Here is a 21,567-nt window from a genome sequence, read left to right on the forward strand (position 1 = left end):
ACCGTAAAAAGGTGATAAGGCCTGATTTCACTATGAGAATTTCTCCCGGTATTTTCAATAAAATCCAGCATACCGACATTATAACAAATCAGCACAAACAATAATGTAACCACCAAATGAGAAGAAAGATAGGCAACGCAAATTCTTCTTCTCATTATTGCAGTTCCAGTTTCTCAGACCGGTTATTACATCTCGATAACAAATTAAATTAATTGATGGCATCGCAACATTTTACACATTCCAAATTAAGCAAAAAATCATTACCTTTGTGAAAGTACTGTATGGTCACCATCTTGTCACAAACTGCTGGTCTCCGAAGGGCAAGGGTGAGAGATTGCACAAATTGTAAATCGCCCCTTCCTGCTCACTAGTCACCGTAGTGACTAATGTAATGAGACGTACGAGCTAAGAAGTACAGGTTGTGGACAGACATTTCGGGTTGCACAGGTTGTGCAACGTGATCTGCATGGAGAGTTAACAAGTGCTGTAAGTAGTATTTGTCTACAAAACTGTCTTGAAGTCGAAAGCATGTTCTTTTGGATTATAAGAGATGTATTCATAAATCTGCTTGTTCACAAGATAACAGGGCCACTTTAGGAAGTTATGTTGCCTTGTTCTGAATCGCTGATAATGATGGCAATATGGTGCTGCACATACCTGGAAATGTTGTCTATTTTGTGCACATTTCGGTGTACTATTTTACACATTACTGTGTACATTTTACTTTCATTGTGGTTTGAAATGCATTTACCAATGCTGATTCTTTCTAACCCCAAACTATAAAAACAGCATCACCGTTCCCCTTTAAGAAGAATGTTAAAGGAATACTCCCATATATAAAGACACAAAAAAATCCTACTGGCCTTGTTGTTATCAAAGCTAGACTTGTGAGTAAAAACAAAGGGACTGAGTTATTGTTACCCAACGTCATTTACATTAATCTTCACCTTCCTCATCTTCTTGGGAAAAAGAGGAACTAGGAACAAGCTTCTTTCTCTGTGCTGTAAAGCTGACTGCGTTTAAAGAAAGACCAAGAATTTCCAGGAAACTACTGCTGCATAAAATGCTTTCTGTATTACACAATGTCACCAGGCCGCCTAAGGATTAGCAATACAATCACAAGCCCTGTGCCTGCACCCTTACAGCACAATATTGTTCTGCCCCTGCCACAGCGTGCCCACAGCTCTGTCACTAAATCCACAAACAATCCCAGCATCCTTCGGTAAATCAAACCACTGAAACCCTGATGGATTCCTACCAGCAAAACTCTGTAAGAAATGCCAGCAGATATGATTATAAACTTAGGGAATTTTATATCTTTGTCAGTCAATGTACTTTGGAATCCTACGGAATAACCTTACTAAGATAAAGAAAGTTTGCAAACAAAAGGCGGACCCCTGGCCTGACTGGACATTTTACCAGCTACATGAACCTAACATTTCATTCCGCATTTGTTTGGGTGCCCAGAGTTTGGGCCAGGAATCATTCTTCTTGCTTTTCTTTGAATTAATTCTAAAGCTACTACATTATTTTAGTGGTAATACGATCAAAGCAAACAAAATATTCTAAATAAGCTATTACTAGGACTATACAAAGCCTGAGTATAACTTCTGATATGTAAATTCTACACTTTTCACTGTACACCCAAGCTTTTCTGATTGCACTTTGATATTCTAATTGCTTCCCCCACCTTGGCTTCATGAGGTCATAGAAGAATCAACATATACACCCAGATCCTTTTGTCCATAGCTTCCTTGCAGCTCGAAATATGCAATATGTGTAGTGTATGTTCCTACTATCAGTATGCATCCCTTAGCAGTTTTCAATACTAAATTATTTTTTTCAAGTGTCTTTCCTAGTCATGATTTTGTCATCCTACAATCCTAGTACTGATATTTCCATTTGCCATCCCTAAACTGGGTATAATCTGGAAATGTAACTAGTTTTCTAACTTTATCAGAATCATCGATATAGATCTGGAATAGCAACGGGCCTAAAACAGATCCCTGTGGTACACCTCTTACATCTGCCCAGTTACACGTTGTGCCCCATAAGAAGAAGAGTTGCTCCCTGGTTATGAACCACTTCTCTGTCCATTTGTATACATTACCTTTCGTTCCTGTGCCTTTTAATTTAAGAACCAACCATTTCTGAGGAACAATATTGTGAGCCTTCTGGAAATTTAAATCATGTTGCATGCTCCAGTGTTATCTACTGCCCTTGCTGCTTGTTCAAAGAATTTTAAGTTAAACAAGACATTCCCTAACAAAATTCACCTTGGCTCTTAAAACACCACTGTTCTACAAGTATTCTGTTTATATGGCATTAGCTATCTTTTTCTAACTCTAACAGTAATATAAGTATGACAGATTGGTCTACAATTTCCTTTCAGATTTCCTTCTCACAATTTGGTATTACACTTTTCCCCTCTGATCTGTTGCTGCTTCTCCCATTCTAAGGGCAAGCTGTAACATTCAGGGTTCTGGAACCCCCTCTGAGGCTGCTGCAGAACAGTGGTTCTCAACCTTTAAAACTTAATGCCCTTCTTTCAGTTCATACAAAACCACTGGCCCCCACCTTGGTGTATGGGCTAATCATTTGTATTTAAATTTTATAATTGATTTAAATTGCTACTTCTGAACTTAATCTGACATCAGTGAAAAATAATTTTGAGTTAAAAAAATAGTGGAACAGATTGAAGGAAGTATGATCCAAATCCACATTTGAACACTTCAAACATCACTGTGAGCTCTGGCGCTGTATGTATGCCATAAGTGTTGACATTTTCGGTTTTCTGGAAGAAGGAGTGCAACTCAAGTCACTTTCAACATCTAGTCTATTGTGGTGCTTATTTCTGATAATCGAAAGTGCAGAAAAATTTAGTTTCAAAGAATTTGCTTGTTAGTACCAAAAACAGGTCAGTGATTTAAAACAGAATATCGTGAGAAGGCAAGCCTTACGTTTCTATCTATAAATTGCGGAAAAAACATTTTCTTACAGTCAGAAAAACGTGGTACTTATTTCAAATTAGTTGTATATGAAAAGCTCGCACTCCCTGTATGTCCTCCGAGGAAAGCACCCCAACTATTGAGAAGCCCTGCTGTTGTATCTGTCGGTTCTACCAAAACTACACCATATTACTGAAGCTCAGTCTATCACATGGGAGCGTCTAATTGATGTCTAAATGACAAAACACATAACCAGTCATGGTTTTCTTCCTGTACTGGGCAGGATCCAGAATCACCAGTGACCTTGGTTTTGACACCTATCAGTCTTCATACACAGCCCTCCTGGGGCCTGTCTTAGCCTGGGCAGAATGCAACGGCTAAAGGTCAGTTTGTTTCTCCTGTTACAGTGGACCTTTTCACTACTCCTTCCCTTCTCTTCTCTTGGTACCATAACTTAGAAATCTCCTATTAACACTGACTCCTCCCCGCCAAAACATTTTTTTCCTAATTTTTAGAAAACCCAAACAGCTTTATACTTCATAGACAGCTGATGTAGGCTCTAAATAAAATTTCTGAAAGGCTACAATCTGTGGGGCTAAATTCATCTCAAAGATTAAATGCTTCCACCCCAGGCATTAAAATGCGTTTTATGTATGAAACCAGTGCATCTGTCAAACCACAATGAAAACACTGAATATTTCCAATGAAGCTAATAATAAAATATGACCTTCAAATGCAAAGATAAAGAAGAAATCCCAGCGAACGTCAAGAACTAGATGCCGAAATGACTACAATTTAGCTTGTGAACTCATTATGTGCTCTGACAGCAAGAAAGCAAAAGAATGCAGGCATACACGTTCTGTTGCATAAAGTGATTGTTATAGTATGCTCCTGTTTGTTCTATCTTTAAAACTGTTACTTGATGCCTTACTTACTTGAAACACCCTTTCACATGCAAGTTACTAAGTACTTCTAAAAAATACCAGCACTACATTTGTATTCAAGAATTATTTTTCGAAGGCAAACTTGACGACACAAAGATTCAAAGCAGTACTTCAAATTTATTATTAGCTTTGTATTCACTCTTTCCATACGTGGGTGGTAAACTTTGAGAAACTAATAAATGTATAAAAAAACTGAGAAACTATTAGCAGGAATTATCGACCTAGATACTAAACATACTGTTTATAGCTCCACGAGTTAAAAAGCATAAAGCCCTCTTGTGAATAATGAAAGAAATTCTTAACCTTTGTAGAAATTATTAATTATTTGCATAATTACAAAACTATACAAGATCACTTCATTAGCCATATACAATTTCTTGCATTAGGGATTGTGTCTTTTCGCATACCCCAGCTTGCTCTCCATGAGGCACACAGACAGGGAGAGAGAAGCTTGGGGTCAGAGCGCAGGGTCAGCCCATATCACAGAGGAAACCTACGCGAACATAGGGAGACAGCACCCCAGGAACTGAACCAAGGGTCAAGATGCTAATCACCCTGCCACTGACGGCAGACAGTTTCTACTGTTGCTCCCATCATCTCACTGGAGCCCTGGGCTGAGCCAGGAAGGGTCGGGGGGTGATCGGAGAGGTGACTCAACGCGCCCCCACCAGGGGGCTCAGGCCAGCACCTCTTCGGTTCCCCCATTCAGAATCTCCTTGCAGTTCCTGGGGCACCAGTGGGCCAGGGAATGGCAATGCTTCAGCCTTGCTGGAGCTGTCAGAGGTCATGCATGCAATTGTGAACTGATGGCAGGAAGCACACCGCTGAAGACTGATGTAGTGCACTGGAAAGCCAAGCCACACGTAGGTCAATGAAACAACAGCATACATGTTCTGGGTGGCTTTTTAAAAAAAATCCATGCAGAAAATCATATCTTTGTTGCTAAGAACCATTAAAACCTTCGGAATGTGCAACATATCCATCCGACCATATCTTATGCATGCAACACGGACAGGGCAGGATACACCCTGGACAGCACGCCTGTCACAGAGAAAGAAACACACACCTAGGGTCAATTTTCCCAGAATCTAATTAACATACCAGTAATTATTTTAGACTGCACAAGGAAACGAGAGCACCAGGAGGAAACCTTTGTGAACACAGAAAGAACACAAAAACTCCACGCAGCACCCCAGGAACTAAACCTGGGTCCACTTATTGTGCTTATTACCATGCCACATGTTATCTTTTTTAAAAAAATACTATTTAACTGAAAAGCGAGAAGGAAAATAATGAGTACAATATCATCTCCCCATATTTATCCTGTACAACCTCTGGCTGTTTCTCGTAAGGCGTCTCTTAACTTTAAAAGAAAAACACAACATGTGACTCATCTTCTGTTCCAAAAGGACCTTAATATCTTGACCTTCAATGCTTTCCTTTTATTCCAGGGAACGGAAATACATCTGCATGACACTGCATGAGCTGTTTAGAACATTACAGGCAAACACCTTTTATAAAAGCAGTGGTTTTTCAAAGGATGTTCTGTGTCGATCTGTGTGTTTTTTTTGTTCTACCCTGAACACATTTCCTTAAAGATCTAATTAATGACCTTGCTGTAAGTGTTCTCTTGATATTTATGGGCATAAACATAAGCACACAAACATACTACAAATTGCAACAAATCAGAACGTAAAAAATACATCCTACGCACTAGGTGAAAAGGTTTTGAGACAAACCACAATACTCTAATTCAAATATCCATAGTGACAGTTTAGGGAGTAAATCATTGCATGGCCTTTCCAAAATCTTTCCAAAGAAATACAGTGGGCATCTTGTGGGTAGTCTGACTTGTATGGCCAGTAACGTATTACATGACTACTGCCGGTATGTTGTCAAACACAAACAAAAGTATTCTGTAACAAAGTCCTAGTCTGCCCCACGAGGATAGCAAATGCCTGGGATTAGGGTTGAACAGGAAAACAGAAAAAGATTAGGTTTTTTGTTGAGGGGTTGGAAATGTAATTTTCTCCTTCACTAAGCTTTTTAAAATGTAGCAGTTTTTTTAAGAATAATAGAGTGAACCCACCCATTGTATCCAACAACAACATTAGCATCACTTCACAAAACAGTTCTTGAAATGATAACCGTGTTTTTTTACAGTAGTTCAACTACTGGTTGAAAAGTCCCTGACTTCTTAACACCAAGATACTCACCACACTCATGACTGAACGAAATGCTGTTTTATCCTCTTCTACATCTACCTTCTATTACTATGAGATGAAACTTTAAGAAACATGAATACTTTTAATGTATTCGTGTTTTTATTTATTTAGAATGAGAAAAATCAGAAACCACTATTTGATTTCTTCTTAACACAACTGCAAGCATGTAAAATGCATTAATACAATTTCTACACCATATGAGTAATAGAAATGTAAGTTGTTTCATTGGCTCATAGCTTTCTGACGTCTTTCTGCCCAGCCTAAGTTAAACTACACACTGTGAAGTACTGAAAAATTATTTTGGACTGGAATTTCTGGAAGTGGTATCGAAATAGAACTGGTTTCCAATATTAAACACTCTACTGAATTCAAAGACTTTTATTCCATGAAGACATCAGATGGCAAATTCTCTAACCCTTTTAAGACAACAACCTAAGCAAAACCAAGCTAAGCTCTATTAGACAAGGTAAAGAAATTTTAAAGGGTCTTACTCCTCACCTTGGGGTGAAAAATATCAAGAGCTAAAAGAACAAATAAAGCAATAGAAAACACTAGTTATTAACATTATCCATCCATAGATTTTGTAACCACTTTATCCAAACTCCACACAGATAGCACTGCAGGAATGAAACCCAGGGCTCCAGCCCTGTGTGTGAGGCAGCAATGCTAAGCACTGCACCACCATGTCAGCCCAATTGTGAAAACTAAATTCATAGTATTATATATCAACTGGTAAAGGTTTATTTCATGCTGAAAACAGGAAAAAAAGAAACAACGTTTCGGCTGTGGAGCCTTCGTGTGTTGAATAATTTAAACATTGTTGTGGTAAGCTGCCGCTAGAAAAACTAAAGCACTACAGTTTGAAAGTTGCCTTGCAAGCCGCTCAGTTTACTACAACAGTGAAAACCTTTGATAGACAACTGCTCACATTACACCACAGTAAACAAAAAAGCATGGTTAAGCCTAAAAGATATGTACTGGGATTCAAGGTAAAATAGTGCCTGATGTTTTCCTATACAGAGAATAAATCAGTTATGGTGAAAAAGAATGGTTTGAGTGGGCACACAATTAGCGTAACAGTCTCCATCTGTGTGTAATTAAAGTGGTTTTAACATGACCTCAGAGTCGATGCATTTTCCCCTTTAGGTTTCATTCGGTAGTGAAATGTCAAGCTACAATTCACATAATGATACAACGAATCAATCATGAAGACCAAGGCGCTTTCAAAACACGTCAGGGATGAAGTAGTGAGAGACAAAGAATTAATCATCAATTCATGATCATTAATACGCAGAAAGGAGCATCATAGAACCCAGACACTACCTACATCAGGCCACCCTTCCACACAGTCTTTAATACAGCAGGGTAATCAAACTACTGGCTGCCAGCAGTGGGATGCCACTCTGAAGCCAATAGTGGCCCTGAAAGATAGGCGAAGCTCGATATCTGAAACAGGAGTTACTCGCTGTTCATACAACATTTCGGTCCCCACACAAATTTGCCTGAAGAAAAAAAAAAGCCATTGTTGAGCAAGACTCATCTTCAATGGCCGTGCCCAGGCCCACAACAATGCCTTCACCATGCTTCAGAATCTGCTGAGTAGTACAAAGCAGTCACGGGCATTTTGAAGCAAGCAGCCAAGGCTAAAGTGTGGCAAAAGAAACGAACCGCAGATGCTTCAAAGAACACCACCTCATCATCGTGAAACACAGTGGAGAGAAGGTCAAGGCCTGGGCCAGCACTGACTCGCTCATCTCTAACAATCATAGCACCACCAGAATGAAATCAGAATGAAGTTTCCAGAAACAGTTTATCAGCTTAGGAAGAAGAAGGTGCTTCCATACTGACTGTATAAGGAATTCATTTACACTCAATTACAATTTATTACAGATGTCTCTCAGTGCTGTGTGCACTGAAAAAAAAAATCCCCCATCTCATTTAAGTTCAGGATTCATTTTCAGAAAAGACTGACAGACACTGAAACCATGCAGAAAAGGCACTCCGTTTTCCTCCGGCCTCCCATAGATCAGGACATTAGGTTCAATATAGAGATGTAAGTCAACCTAAGCTAAGCTTGGAGTGCAGGCACACACACACACACACAGGGACAACTTCAAGACACCAGCACCAATCAACGTTTGAGTATGTGTGTGCACTGCGAGGTAAGTTTGACTGGTATCCTGTCCAGGGTGTAGTTCCATCTTTCCCCTTGTGTGGGTAAGTTTTCTTTGTGGTTTCAAGAGAAAAAGCTAACAGCTCATCAGTCACGTTCTATCAACTGTTCAAAAAAAGGAAATTGGATCTTGCACAACATGAAACATCCATCCATTTTCTAACCGCTTTCTCCCGTTCTGAGTGGCAGAGGAGTCTAAGCCTATCTCGGCAAGCAACAGGCACAAGGCAGGATACACCCTGGATGGGAAGCCAGTCCGTTGCAGGGTAGACAGACGTGAACACAAAAACCTACACATGCACACCAGGGCCTATTTCCCCCTCAGTATGTTTTTGGAAAATGGGAGGAAACCAGAACCCCCAAAGGAAACCCACCTGAACACAAGGTGGACTTATAAACTCTGCACAGACCACACCCTAGGTCCAGAACTGAACCCAGGGCCCCAGCGCTGTAGGGCAGCAACACTAACCCCTGCGCCACCATGCCTCCCACAATATGAAACAAAATGAATTAAAGTCAAGACAGCACAGTCACAAAAAAGAATGTTAAGACATAGCAACCGAGGAAAGCAGAAGGTAATAAACCTGAACTAAGGCTGAAGTTGTTTTGGGATGAATCATTTATGTTACTGTTTTATCTTCTACTGGAATATAAATTATGCGACACCACAAAAAAAAAGAACAGTGAACTGAAAAACCTTTAGATCAGTTTATCGGCATTCATAATGTAATGTATCTTAAAAGAAAAAGTATTCTCTGGCACGGAAGCGACAACTGGGAGCTGTTCTTCTGCATGCTGGGGGTGTGACAAACTCAGCTGCGCAAGAGGCAAGGCGTTTGGAAATATTTAAACTGCTGTGCTTTAATAAAATGCATTAAATCGGTGTTCTGAATTTGTTTCTTACCCTAGACAGTTTTAGCAATATGCATCGTCACAGACTAAAGTGCCCCAGGTGTCTGTAATGCAAAATTACTGTGTGACTTCTGCATATTTCATGGAGTTAGGTTATTTTGTCTTGCTAATTGGGTTGCTTTTTCTCACTTCACCCAACACTTAATTTTACCCTTTTTTCCCTCAAATCAACTGCAGCATCGACTCACTGTGCTTCAGGGAGACAAACATCCTTTACAGGCAGCAAACTAAAACAAAAATTGAGATGCACCAAAACAAGCCCCGGTTGATCCACCAGCTACAAGTCTTATTAGGTAATTTCTAGTATTTGCTGTATAGAGCACTGCTAAGGATGCCACACAACTGCCCGTGTGTAATTCAGTAACATTGTAAAAACCTGCAGTTCCTTAATGACATATTGTACGTAGTTGATCCTTAGTCTGACATGAAAAGAACAAAATACTGTATGTAACGGATACTACACAAGTAAAAACAATGGACCACAGTGTTAATTACAGGCACGTTACAAATTACGTATTTTGATAAACCACATACTGAACCTCCAACATTAAAAAATATTTTGAGTTACTGTATGAGCGCTATCAAATGCATAATTCTACAGGAACACAATTTGATCTGTTGTTTCTTAAACAATAATCTGACTTTTCCACTTGACAGTTAATTCAGGACTAATCATGCATACACATAACGTGTTTTTTTTAAATCCATGGTACGTATACTATAAACTTGCTACGAAATGACACGGGACCTTTATCTCTTAGTAATGAAATAGAAGAACAAGGTGTAAATGGAAAAAAAAAGTAATACTACAGATTAGTACAGTATTCGTCGGAGCTGTCGCTTGGAAATGATAATAATAATAATAATAATAATAATAATAATTGCTTACACTTATATAGCGCTTTTTTGGACACTCCACTCAAAGCGCTTTACAGGTAATGGGGTCTCCCCTCCACCACCACCAATGTGCAGCATCCACCATAATATATTTGCTTTTTCTCCACTAATTCGTCTTGGAATTGTTTAACCTCATTGAGACAGCAATCTTAAAACAGACCTCGGTTCGTCAAGCGTACTTTACTTTCAGTTTTGTTTCTCCTGAAAAGAAGGCACAACCAGCGCCGCAGCGATTCAACAGCCCATGAGAAATCGCAGAGATAACACTTCGCCATCGTCTCTTTGTACGGGGTCACTCCATTGACCTGCCACATTCTAACATTCCCCCACCCCCTTTCCGATTATTATTATAATAAGCCTACGACCCCCCCGATTTGCGAGAGCAATAAAAAACGTGTCAGGCACACAAGATCTTGGTGATCGCTGAGCACCGAGAAATCTCTTCATCCTGCCACCCGATGACCAAATACCTCAGCCGCTACACCCCCTTAAAGGGGTGCCCGATACCTGCTGTCCTAACCAGCACTTGGCCTACCAAAACTGGCACACAGAGCAGCCAAGACATGCGTGATGGCCTTGGGAACACACACCACCTTGCATTCTCCCCACTCCCCTTTCAATGCACTGTCTGGGGAAATGCAAGATCCAAACCGCAGCCTGCCCTCACCTTATATGAATCGGTGGCGAGCAATATATTGAAGTCCGTGCCCGTGTGCTCCATCTTCCCCTTGACTTGCGCCGCAGCCCCCTGAATTGTCGTTGCTGCGCTCCGTACCGGGAACTCAACCAAGCACCGCTGCTGGGGAAGAAATGATGAACAAATTAATGGAGGCGTGTCTAATGCAGTCCTCCCGTCAGAGGCAGGCGGGGGGGCGGGGAGAGGCGCGTCATTGGCAGCCGGTGGTCTGGCGAAATGCGCGATTGCGGCCGGCGGTTCTGATGTCATCGTCAGGTGCTACAATGTGTGCGTGCGGGGCTGAGCGTGGAGAAGCAGGAACAGGAGACGGGCACCGTCCCGGCGAGCGAAGGTAGGCTGGCCGTCGGGCTCAGATGGATGGGCGGGGTTCTCAGCAAATGGCAAAGCCCCACTGGAAAAGTTTAAAATACGGTTGTCAGGGGTCCCCGAAGGTGGCGATGTTAGTGGAACAACCACACGCCTTGAAACAGGGAGTCGTCTGAGGTTGAGGTAGTTACAGGGATGCCTTGCTAAACGGTGCCTGTAGTCAATATAATATATATTATCCTCCTCTTGTCCACACCCGCCTCACCCTCGAGTGTCGATACGAGCTAGAGTCTAACCTAACAGGCAAGGGGTGGAAAGGCAGGTCTACACCCTGGACAGCATGTCAGCCCGTCGCAAAGAACAGCTGACGCACGCAGGAACAGTTTCGAGACTTCAGTTAACCCACGTCTTTGAAAAGCGGGAGGAAACTGGAGCACACGTGAACTCCACAGACAAGACACCATAATCCAGAATGACACAAGTGGAAATAAGCGACATTATTTTAGCTAAAATGTGATGGGATCACAGTATTCAAATTATTTTTCTCTCTCTCTTAGTGCTGCCTCTCCATGACAGCCTGCATGTGATTTGATTGCTGCCTGCAAGACATGCACGAATACACTTCATCTACATGACTAGGAGATGGAGACTGCAACTTGTCCTTCGTTTGGGTTCCCATGGAGTGGAAAGGGACCGGAAACACTGCTTTTGAGTTCAGGGTGCTGTTGTTGTTCTGGGCAGAACCAGCATTAGGAGGAGCCCTAAAAGTTGTTGCCTGGCATTTGGTGAAAAATAAAAAAATGAGCATAATCCCTGTTTTCTTCATCCATCTGATTTAATGTGAATTGATATCAGTGTGATTATATTCATAATAGTAGTATTATTAATAATACAAAATGATCAAATCCTTGCATAGTCAAATTTAGCATTTGAAGTAACAAGTCAGTATAAGCTGGTAAAACAGCCTTTTACAAAAGGATTGATTTCATATGCGCTCATGGATCTTGTCCTACCCATTTAAAAACACTTTATCACCATCTTTCTTATGAAAGCAGCAGGTTCTCTCCTCTCCCGTATTCAACACTTTACTATGTAAAAATATGGAATAGTAATAAATCTCAATGCGTGATTCTCATTGAAATATGTAATTCCAATACATCTTAATGTGTGATTTTAAGTCAGCAATGGCTTACCAGTTGCCTCTGTAAGAATTTCTCACTGTTACCATTTAGCTTTGTCATGCTGGCCGGGTCACTCTAATAATTAATAATTATACTCCTGATACTTTACTCTAAACGTGATATTCTTGTTTTTTTAATACTGGCACAATCAAAGTCAAAGCCTTGTGCCATTCATATTACTGAGTTTTCTAACTTCTGCACTCTGAGAAATGATGAGTTCCAGTAGGATATTCATGCTCTAATGCAACACGTAGTAAAACATGTTCACAGGTGCAGAGAGGAATCCTAGTTTCTAATTTGATCTGATGCTGGTGGACAGCTTGCACAAGATGAGTGTGCATTTTTTTTTACCTGCTCAAGTTAACAAGACTCCTATAGTCCAACAGTTTGGTAAACATTTCAAGCTTTAGTGTGCTCTTATAACTTAAAAGGCATTGGTATTTTTTTTGTCTTATTACAGTATTTTCAATACATTTTCAAGACAAATATTGAGGTAATATTTTAAAAATAAATGTTTCCTGCATCATCAGTGCAGTGCACACAAGATCATAAAGCTAATTAACGTTAAGTGGTTTAAACTGGATAGTGCTATTTGTTCCCCTGCTGAATGTATGAATAGCAACTGCCTTTAACCGGTGTCTGAACAAAAACTGCCTGTCGCATTGATAGGTTACTTGGTGATCATGAAAACATCAAATATTGATTTCTGTTACTAGCCATTTCCAATTAAAAAATGAGTCAGTATTTTGTCTCCATATTAAAAAAAGTCTACTTACAAAACTAGCCTCACTAACCTACACTATTGATGTAAAAATAAGAATCAGACATTTCCCACCTGTCCAACGAAGTTTAGGTTCCTATACTCCTTGCCAGCTATGTGTTGTAGTTGAAAAGCAATGCTTTAAAAAAAGAGCAAATTCAAAATGCTTTTTTCATTTATTTTTTGCGTTTTCCTCTTGCTGTTCTCACCTCACACTTCAAGCAAACGTTTTCGCTTTGAGCAGCCCATCAGGTGTTGGATGAAGAAAAAAAAAGTTGAGATACAGTACTGTGTATTCCTCAGCAAGTGAAAAACTGTATCTTTCCAGGTGAGTAAAAGGACAAGTCTTGTTTAGTACCAAGCATGTACTAAAACATTAACAAATGACAGACTCACTTTATTTCCGGCTTTTTGTTGTCTCTAATTCCTTTCTTGTAAATAGTGACTAAATTAAGGATTTAATTAAGGAGTAAATTAAGGATTTAGCACAGCCCTCTCTGTGAGTTGAGTTTACAGAAACAACACGGAAATCCCCTTACTTTGATCTGAATTTGTAAACTGTCATAATGTGACACATAAAACTGAAGTTAATGGATAACTGTTTTTCCAAACCATATACCATGTATACTTGTGGCTGTAATTGCTGACAGAGGTGCTTCCAGTAAATATTGAGCTGGTCTGAATACTTAAACAGTCAATATATTCATTTTTTTCATCTTTATTTTGTGCTGAAACTTACTGTATTTACTTATTTTACCCTTAGAAGTTGTCGGTTTGAGCATTCATGTTTTGAATAAAACAAAAAGTTAAACAAATGTGTATACATCCTTTAATGATTCACAAAATGGGACACCAGACACTACCGAAAGGTCTGAATACTTTTGCAAAGCACAGTGGCTTCAGAAGAAACATCGCTGTAAGTTTGTAACATGTACGTTTTTGGAAACTAAAAACTCCAAGAGGGCAGCATGGTGGCACAATAATTAGTATCACTGCTTCGCTGCGCTGAGTTCAGTTTCAGGCTCGGGTGGTTGTCTGTTCATGTGGGTTTTCTCCAGGTGCTTTAGTTTCTTTTCACAATCCAAATACGTACTGGGAAATTGACCCTGCTGTGTGTGTGTTTGTGTGTGTCTGTCTGAGCTGGACTGGATCCTGGCCAAGACCCTGCCTTGCACCCATAGCTTGCCAGGATAGGCTTCTGCTTTCCTGTGACCCAGTATTGGAAGAAAGGAAAAATATATGGATTTTAAATATTGATTAAATGTTTTGCTGTCATTTTGATTAATTGATCATCCTTGACTGACTGTGGTATACTCATGGTTTGGAGTGTTGCATAAGATCTAAGCCTGTCATTAGAGAGAGTGTTGATTGGGCACAGATGAAGAGGTGATTTGGCCTCTTGAATGTCAAGCCTGATAAGAATCAAGAAAATACACACAAAGAAATCAATATGCCCAGTTTTACTTTACCTTTCTAAACACATACACTTGTGAGAGTGAGAAGTTTCTTTAAACACTCAGTATATCTGTGCACACAGTCCAATCCACACTCGGCTGTTTTCCATAATATCTCATCAGACTGTCTGAAAATCTGACAGGTGATTTTAGTAGACAAGCGCAGAATGTAATCTACAGGTAACAAAAACAAACTGAATACTAAGTGGGGAAATCATATGCTCCAAGAATTTACCCATGAGAAAAATTTAAGAATTGGTGCAGATGCCATTTAGAAACTCTAGACAATGTGGGGACATGAAAAAGGCAAATAATGCTTTATAAGTAAAAAAATATATAAAAACTGAATCTGTACCTCATCCCTGATGAATCTGTACAAAATCTGAAAATTGTACATCAACCCTGACATGGACTGGTGTACCCCACCTTGAGCTGAGGTAGGCTTCAGATCCCCCGTGATCCTGAGTTGAATGAAGAGGTTGGATGGATGGGTCAATGGTCTAATAACACCCTAATACAATTAAATCAATTTTTTAAACTTACTTTTACAGTTTTAATCTGTTTGCAAAATTTGTATTTTGGTATCATCTGCAAACTTGTCTAATTTGCTAACAACATATTCTGTATACCAGAATCTAGAATTTTAATATATACTGAGGAGGCCAGTGATCCTAATACAAATTCCTGTGTTACTCCAAAAATTCCCTCGCCATAATTTGAGCACTCACTCACCCCTTATTCGTACTCTTTGATTTCTATTTATTAATCAGTTCCTAATCCATATATGTATGTTAGGCTGAATGCCTACCACTAGCATTTTTCCATTAATCCAAACGATTAGGAACATGGAAATTGTATGTGTTCTACAGTTAGCATCTTTTCTGATAGTTTGCTATGAAATGTTCCAGGTGCTTTTATTAAAAAAGCTTACAGCATGAAACTCGTATTTAGAGGGCCGTTCAGATGACAAGAATTATTAGAAATGAGAAGAGCCATTCAGCCCATCTAGCCAGTTTGGTAATGAAGAAAGATACTGTATAAGATGTGAAAAAGGGGTTAACTGATTTGTTTCTGCGCAAAACCTTCTTGTGACACAAGACATTCCATTCCATGCTGCAGTGGATATGTATCATTTTTCATCATGTGATGATCTGAATACATAGTAGAGAATAAAATTAATTCAATGTAATCCATCTGTTATCATATATTTCCACTGACAACTTCCATTTCAATCTTAAAGAAGGTAAACATTATTATTAAAATGTGCTTTATAAATTGTAAATGTAAAATAGTCCAGTGGAATTATTGACAAATCAGGCCAATTATATTTTTATCAATAAGTTAAGAAATATTTGAAAAACATTACAGTTACAGTTACAGTGTTCTGTTAGTTTTACATAAACTGTTATTTGGAGGGAAATTAAAGTGCTGTTTAATTCCAGTTGTATCCTTTTCAAGCTTTTATAAGTTGCACACACTTTTCAAAATTGTACTGTTAAAAAATAAAAGCCAACACTTTCAATATTATTTTAACTCCACCTCTGCCTGTCCAAATGTGTAAAAAATAAACTGACATGCATGAAGGAAGCAGCACTTGGTGTTTGCTTATTTAAGGCCACATTTCCTGTGCATTAAAACAGGTAGTTATCTACCAAATTAAGATAAGTTAATAATAAGTTAACAGGATCTGATAAAAAATCTGATAACAACAAGTGAGTCTTTTAGACTAGATTGTTAAATGGCTTTGGGCTAACTTTTCTCTTTTATCATACTTAAATATCTAGGAATTTGCATTGATGCTAATCTTTCTTACTTGAATTTACTTGACATCTTGTTTCATTCATTCACTCAATTAATCAATCAATCAATCAAAGTTTATTTCAAATGCACAACAATACAGCGTGCAGCAGTAATTGCTGGTAATGAAATGTCTTTTCTATGAGCTCACCGGTGGAGGGGATAAAAATCACAAAATTAAAGTGACAAAATAAGGTAACATCACCGTGTGGTATGGCAACACCTCTTCTCGAGAAAGAAAGGCACTGCAGAGAATGGTGAATGCTCTATGAGGACCACTGCCGTGGTAGAATTCTGGCCATCACAGAGGACAGTCACCACCTCGGGCATGAGCTCTTCACCCCACTTCCCTTCAGGCAAGAGATACAAGAGCATACGGACGCTGACCACCAGATTCTTCAATAGCTTCTATAAACAAGCAGTGCGATTGGGAAACACATTTGGCCATGCCCCTTGGACCACACCTACACCATCTATTTTATTATGATTTCTTATTTATTACACATCTGCAGTCATTGTTTACATTCAAGCCGTTTATTTGTTTACTTGTCTACAATATACATTGTCTACTGTTTGTTTGTATATTGTCTTGATGCACTGTCTGCACTTTGTGTTTTTACACTTGTTTTAACAATCGAAAGACTTTCTGTAAGTAAGAATTCTATTGTACCAGTACATGTACTGTACCAGTTACATATGGAAATAAAGTTCAAGTTCAAGTTCAGTGGTAAAAGCATTGACATTTTTGTCCTTGACAGGAACAGTAAGGTTAAAACTCTTACCACAGAGACGTTTGGTGATCTTATACATCGTGTTGATATTTCCCATGGAAATATGTGCTCTGTTTTGCTTGCCAGATCCTCAGAATATGCACTCTCGTTGTCACGAAGCGTTCTTTCAGGACCCTATGCAGACAACACAATCCGGGGGAGTGAAGAAAACACGGGGAAAAAGGCATGCAAGGGGGCCGGAAAGAAAGCAGGGGGTGTGTCCATGGTGCACTGGTGTTCGGGGGAGGTGTGGCCAAGGCAAATCCATGAATGAAGCAAATGTCCAAAACCGGGTAATCCATCCTGACAGACAAACAGAGTTAAAAACTTGAGCGGGATCCGGCGGGGGGTAGGGGGAATAAAAAAGGGGTAACAGGACCAGATGCTCCCTGATCCTGGACCCAGATGGTCAGGACACCGTTGTGAAGCCTATGCCGTCGAGACACTCCTGGACTCAGGGGTAGGCTGGCTTCCGGGCATCCATTTTCCAAAGCTGAGCCCCGATAGGCAGGAATGTCTGGCTTATATAGCACGGGGGGTTATATGCCTCCATCCCGATGAGGCACTTGGTCCAGTGGTCAAACACTGGGCCCAAGGCAGAGAGGCGACCAAAGTTCTACACCCACGCTGTCAAGTGGAGCAGGAGGTACGAGGCCACGAGACAGCCAGAGCTCTGCACCAACCACAGAGCTCTGTACAAAGAGGTGAGAGGGCATCTGGTCGCCGACGAAAGGCTGCGAGTTCCCAGACAAGTCTGGGAGAGGACGCAGCCTAAAGAACTGGACAACGAACTGAAGGACCTCAACTGGATGGCCGTACACAAGAGACTGGCTACCAGAGAGGTCCTCTACAGACACTCGCTTACCAGGAATCCGCATTGCCCCCGGGACACGTGTTTCGTCGAGGAGACTCAGGAGCACGTGTTCTGGAGCTGCCCCTTCGCCAAGGCGGTGTGGGGCAGAATGGACAACACCATGCAACTCCTGGGGACGGGTGCGGTGCTCAGTTACCAGTACGTTCTGCTGGGGCTGGCACCTACCGGACTGGACAGGGGGATGCAGTTCCTGATGTGGCTGCTGCTGTCCCTCACAAAGAAAGGCCTGTGGGACGCGAGGAACAATCTCATCCGGCACAACATCGAGTGGGGAGCGAGGGAGCTGGAGGAGAGGATCCTGGCACCTGCAGTATTTGCTGTTTATTAGGATGTGGTCAATCTGGTTGATGGTCTTACCATCAGGTGACCTCCAGGTGAACATGTGTATGTTCTTGTGTGGGAATATGATGCCTCCAGTGACACAGCTGTTATTCATATGATGCTCTCCGTTGTTGTTGCAAACACCCCACCCCATATCCTGTATATTCAGTACTGTACATGTATCTTGCATATAGAAGAGCTGTGTCAGCATGCACAGGGGTCACAGAAACAGGTAAAGGCTTATTCCATGCTGAAAGGAAAAGAAAAGAGACAACATTTTGGCTGTGTGGCCTACTTGAGGTGTGAGGGAGAGAGGGAAACCGGCAGTTAATGAAGCAAAGGAGAACAAAAGACAGGGTAGTTGAGAGGAGGCGGGGGGCATGGGGGAAGGAGTATCGACACTCTGGGAGAATGGGAAGAGAGGTGTGAAGTCAAAACCTGCAAATGAACAGAGAGTATAAGAAGGAGACAAGTCTGTTGTTAAAGGAAGGGGGAGGGTATGATCTTAGTTTCATGATCATTTTGGTTTTGGATCTCTTTCTGTAATAGGAGTTCTGAAACTCCTTTATGAGGACTCAGACAGAGATCAGTATGATCATGGGTGTTACAGGTGAAGTGGGAAACTATGGGTTTGGAGAGATCTTTGATCCTCACAGCTCTGACACGTTCATTGAAGCAGTCTCCCAGTCTCCTTCCTGTCTCACCAATGTAAATAGCTGGGCATTTTTCTGAAAGAGATGCAGTAAATAAGGTTTCTAGACATACAAGACATCATCTGAGTGATCCAGAATTGACCAGAGGGGCCTTGAATCTGCTTTTTATTGGATATATATTTACAGGTGATGCACCAAGTTCTGTTGCAGGGGAACGTGCCTGGTGTGGATGGTTGCTGTGGGCGGTCAAGGGAGCTGTGAACAAGAAGGTTACACAGATTAGAAGGTTGGCGATATGAGATGATGGGGCAGTCAGAAAAGAAGGTACCTGTGGAGGATGAGGAAGTTGTCATTAATGGTCCTGGGTATTAGAAAGGGTGTTAGGGTGCTAGGGAAGCGGCTGTGAGTCTGGGAGTTCCTAATTGGGTTGATGATCTGAGGGCTATTTTTAGCTCGGTAGAGGGCCCTCTCAATAACGTGGATGGGGTATCCTCAGCATTTTGAGGGCTTGTTTATGGAAGTCCTTGTTGTCACTGCAAAGTCTTCGGAGCCTGAGGAAAAAGGGAGAGAGTTTTTAAAATGTGTGGGGTGCAAGGAGCTGTACAGGATATAGCTGTGTGAATCTGTGGGCTTGTAATAGACAGAAGTAGAGAGTCGTGGATGGTTAATGGATAGGTTTATGTCCAGAAATGGAAAAGTAGAGGAAGATATGTTAACTGTATACTTAAGAGATGGGTAGAAGTTGGTTAAATGATGCAGGAAATGCTGTAGTTGGTCATTAGAGCATGTGGTGGCACCAACACAGTAATCGATGTATCGCCTGTAGAATTCAGGGAGGAACCCAGTGTAGGAAGCGAAGAAGCATTCTTCTACCCAGCCGACAAAAATATTGGCATAGCTGTGTCCAATATACAAGATCTATATATTGTGTATATACAGTAAATTATCTTATACATATAAAAATACATCTTAATATCTCTTTCCTTACACTATTTCTTCTAACACGTGTTAGATTTCACATACAGGTTCTCTAATCTGCACTTGCTGCTGTTTGTTTTTATGGCAAATTGCGCATTGCATTTGTATTATTGCTTCAGTATTCTATTATTCTATTTGCTGCTCTTTGTATGTGGTCAATCGTCTGCATTATTGTATTATGTACTATTATTATCCGGCTTATTACACACATTGTATTTATTGTATTTATGTATCTTTCAAATTGTAACCTTTGTTGGTGACTTCAAATAACTAGACAATTAAATCATATACAGTATATACACGATATATAGATCTTGTATATTGGACCCAACTATGTGTAGCGGATTTACTTCGGACACGGTGACGTCATCGCCCTCCCTGTGTGTAGCAGGGACCTTAGCCACCTTGGCTGAGGGAGGTCTCCTTTAGCTCATCCGGCTGATTCCCTGTTGCATTAAACCGGAGACCTGGATTTACGCCCCAGGTGTTGTGGGATGAAACAGGCCGTGGAGAGCACAACCCTGTGCGGAACCATGACTGTCACATGTGCTAATATTTTTCAAATAAGTAAGTTTTACTTATAACAGTTATTCAAACTTTGCAGTTGTTTTATACCAGGTATTCTTAAAAGAAAATCTAAGAAAGGAATTGAGGTCTTGCAATTGTAATTGGTTTGATGTTTATTGTTTTTGTTTTTGGGGGAAACATTAGCTGAATTTGTGGGATTTAGTGGATTCAAATTAAATCCACTGATTTAATCTATCAATTTCACATATAAATCTTAAGTAAAAATTATTAGTGCAACATCATTATTTTGTTTTGATTTTGGATAAAGTCATTTATTATGAGATACGTTTTAAACACAGGTTAAATATCAATTTTGCTTTTAACTTTGAGGCAGTGAAATTACAATGTAGCCCTTGGATTTATCACAATTAGTGATATTAATTAATGCTGTGAGTGCTCTTGACTGACTTCCACTTATAGCTCGGAATTAAGCTACATTCATACATTTATGGATGAGTGCCCGTACCTACAGGCACCTGTAACTCATTCATGCCAGTACGGCGAGGTGCCTTGTTCTGATATCATGTGTATCAAATCATTTAGAGTCATTACATTTTTTTAACTTAAAATAAGATCACTTTGTTGGTCATATACAATTTCTTGTATTTGGAACTTGTCTTTTTGCATACCCCAACTTGCTCTCCATTAGACAAACAGACAGGGAGAGAAGCTTGGGGTCAGAGCTCAGGGTCAGCCATTTATATGGCGCCCCCGGAGCAGCTGGGGTTAACTGCCGTGCTCTGCGGCCCAACGGGGTAGGATTCCTCTGCCGGTCGTGGGATACAAACCAGCAACCTTCAGCCCCAGGTGCAGATCCTTAGCCACAGAGCCACTTATTAAGGTTATTAACATAGCTGGTCTGTAGTTTCCTTTAAGTACAGTATTTTGAAACAAGATATGATGTGATTCATTATCAAATAACTTGAGTTGTTAGAATGAGGCACACAAGCACAAGACAACAACAATGTTGTGAGGAAAGTGATATAGCCAGCAGCCATATCACTCTGCAACTCACACCTGGCAACCCACTGAAGCTAAGCAGGTGTGAGACTGGTCAGGAACTGGATGGGAGACCTCCTGGGAAAAACTGGAAGAGGTGTTAGTGGGGCC

At 40.5% G+C, this 21,567-nt stretch overlaps 1 protein-coding gene and 1 long non-coding RNA gene across 2 annotated transcripts in view; one reads left to right on the forward strand and one right to left on the reverse strand.

Moving 5' to 3' along the window:
* The window catches only part of nampt1 (nicotinamide phosphoribosyltransferase 1), a 32,200-nt gene extending 21,277 nt beyond the window's left edge, over positions 1–10,923 (reverse strand). Inside the window, exon 1 of the mRNA XM_088645177.1 lies at positions 10,767–10,923. Coding sequence (XP_088501303.1) covers positions 10,767–10,820 — 54 coding nt within the window. The 5' untranslated portion in view covers positions 10,821–10,923. The remainder of the gene's footprint in view (positions 1–10,766) is intronic.
* On the forward strand, positions 10,890–11,912 carry LOC148655059 (uncharacterized). The gene is made up of 2 exons (XR_015941181.1): positions 10,890–11,127; positions 11,660–11,912. It is a non-coding gene; the product is annotated as an uncharacterized LOC148655059 (long non-coding RNA).
* Positions 11,913–21,567: the final 9,655 nt, after the last annotated feature.

Source organism: Lepisosteus platostomus, chromosome 9 (assembly GCF_059453375.1).
Source record: "Lepisosteus platostomus isolate fLepPlt1 chromosome 9, fLepPlt1.hap1, whole genome shotgun sequence".
In the NCBI taxonomy this organism is placed as follows: Eukaryota; Metazoa; Chordata; class Actinopteri; order Semionotiformes; family Lepisosteidae; genus Lepisosteus; species Lepisosteus platostomus.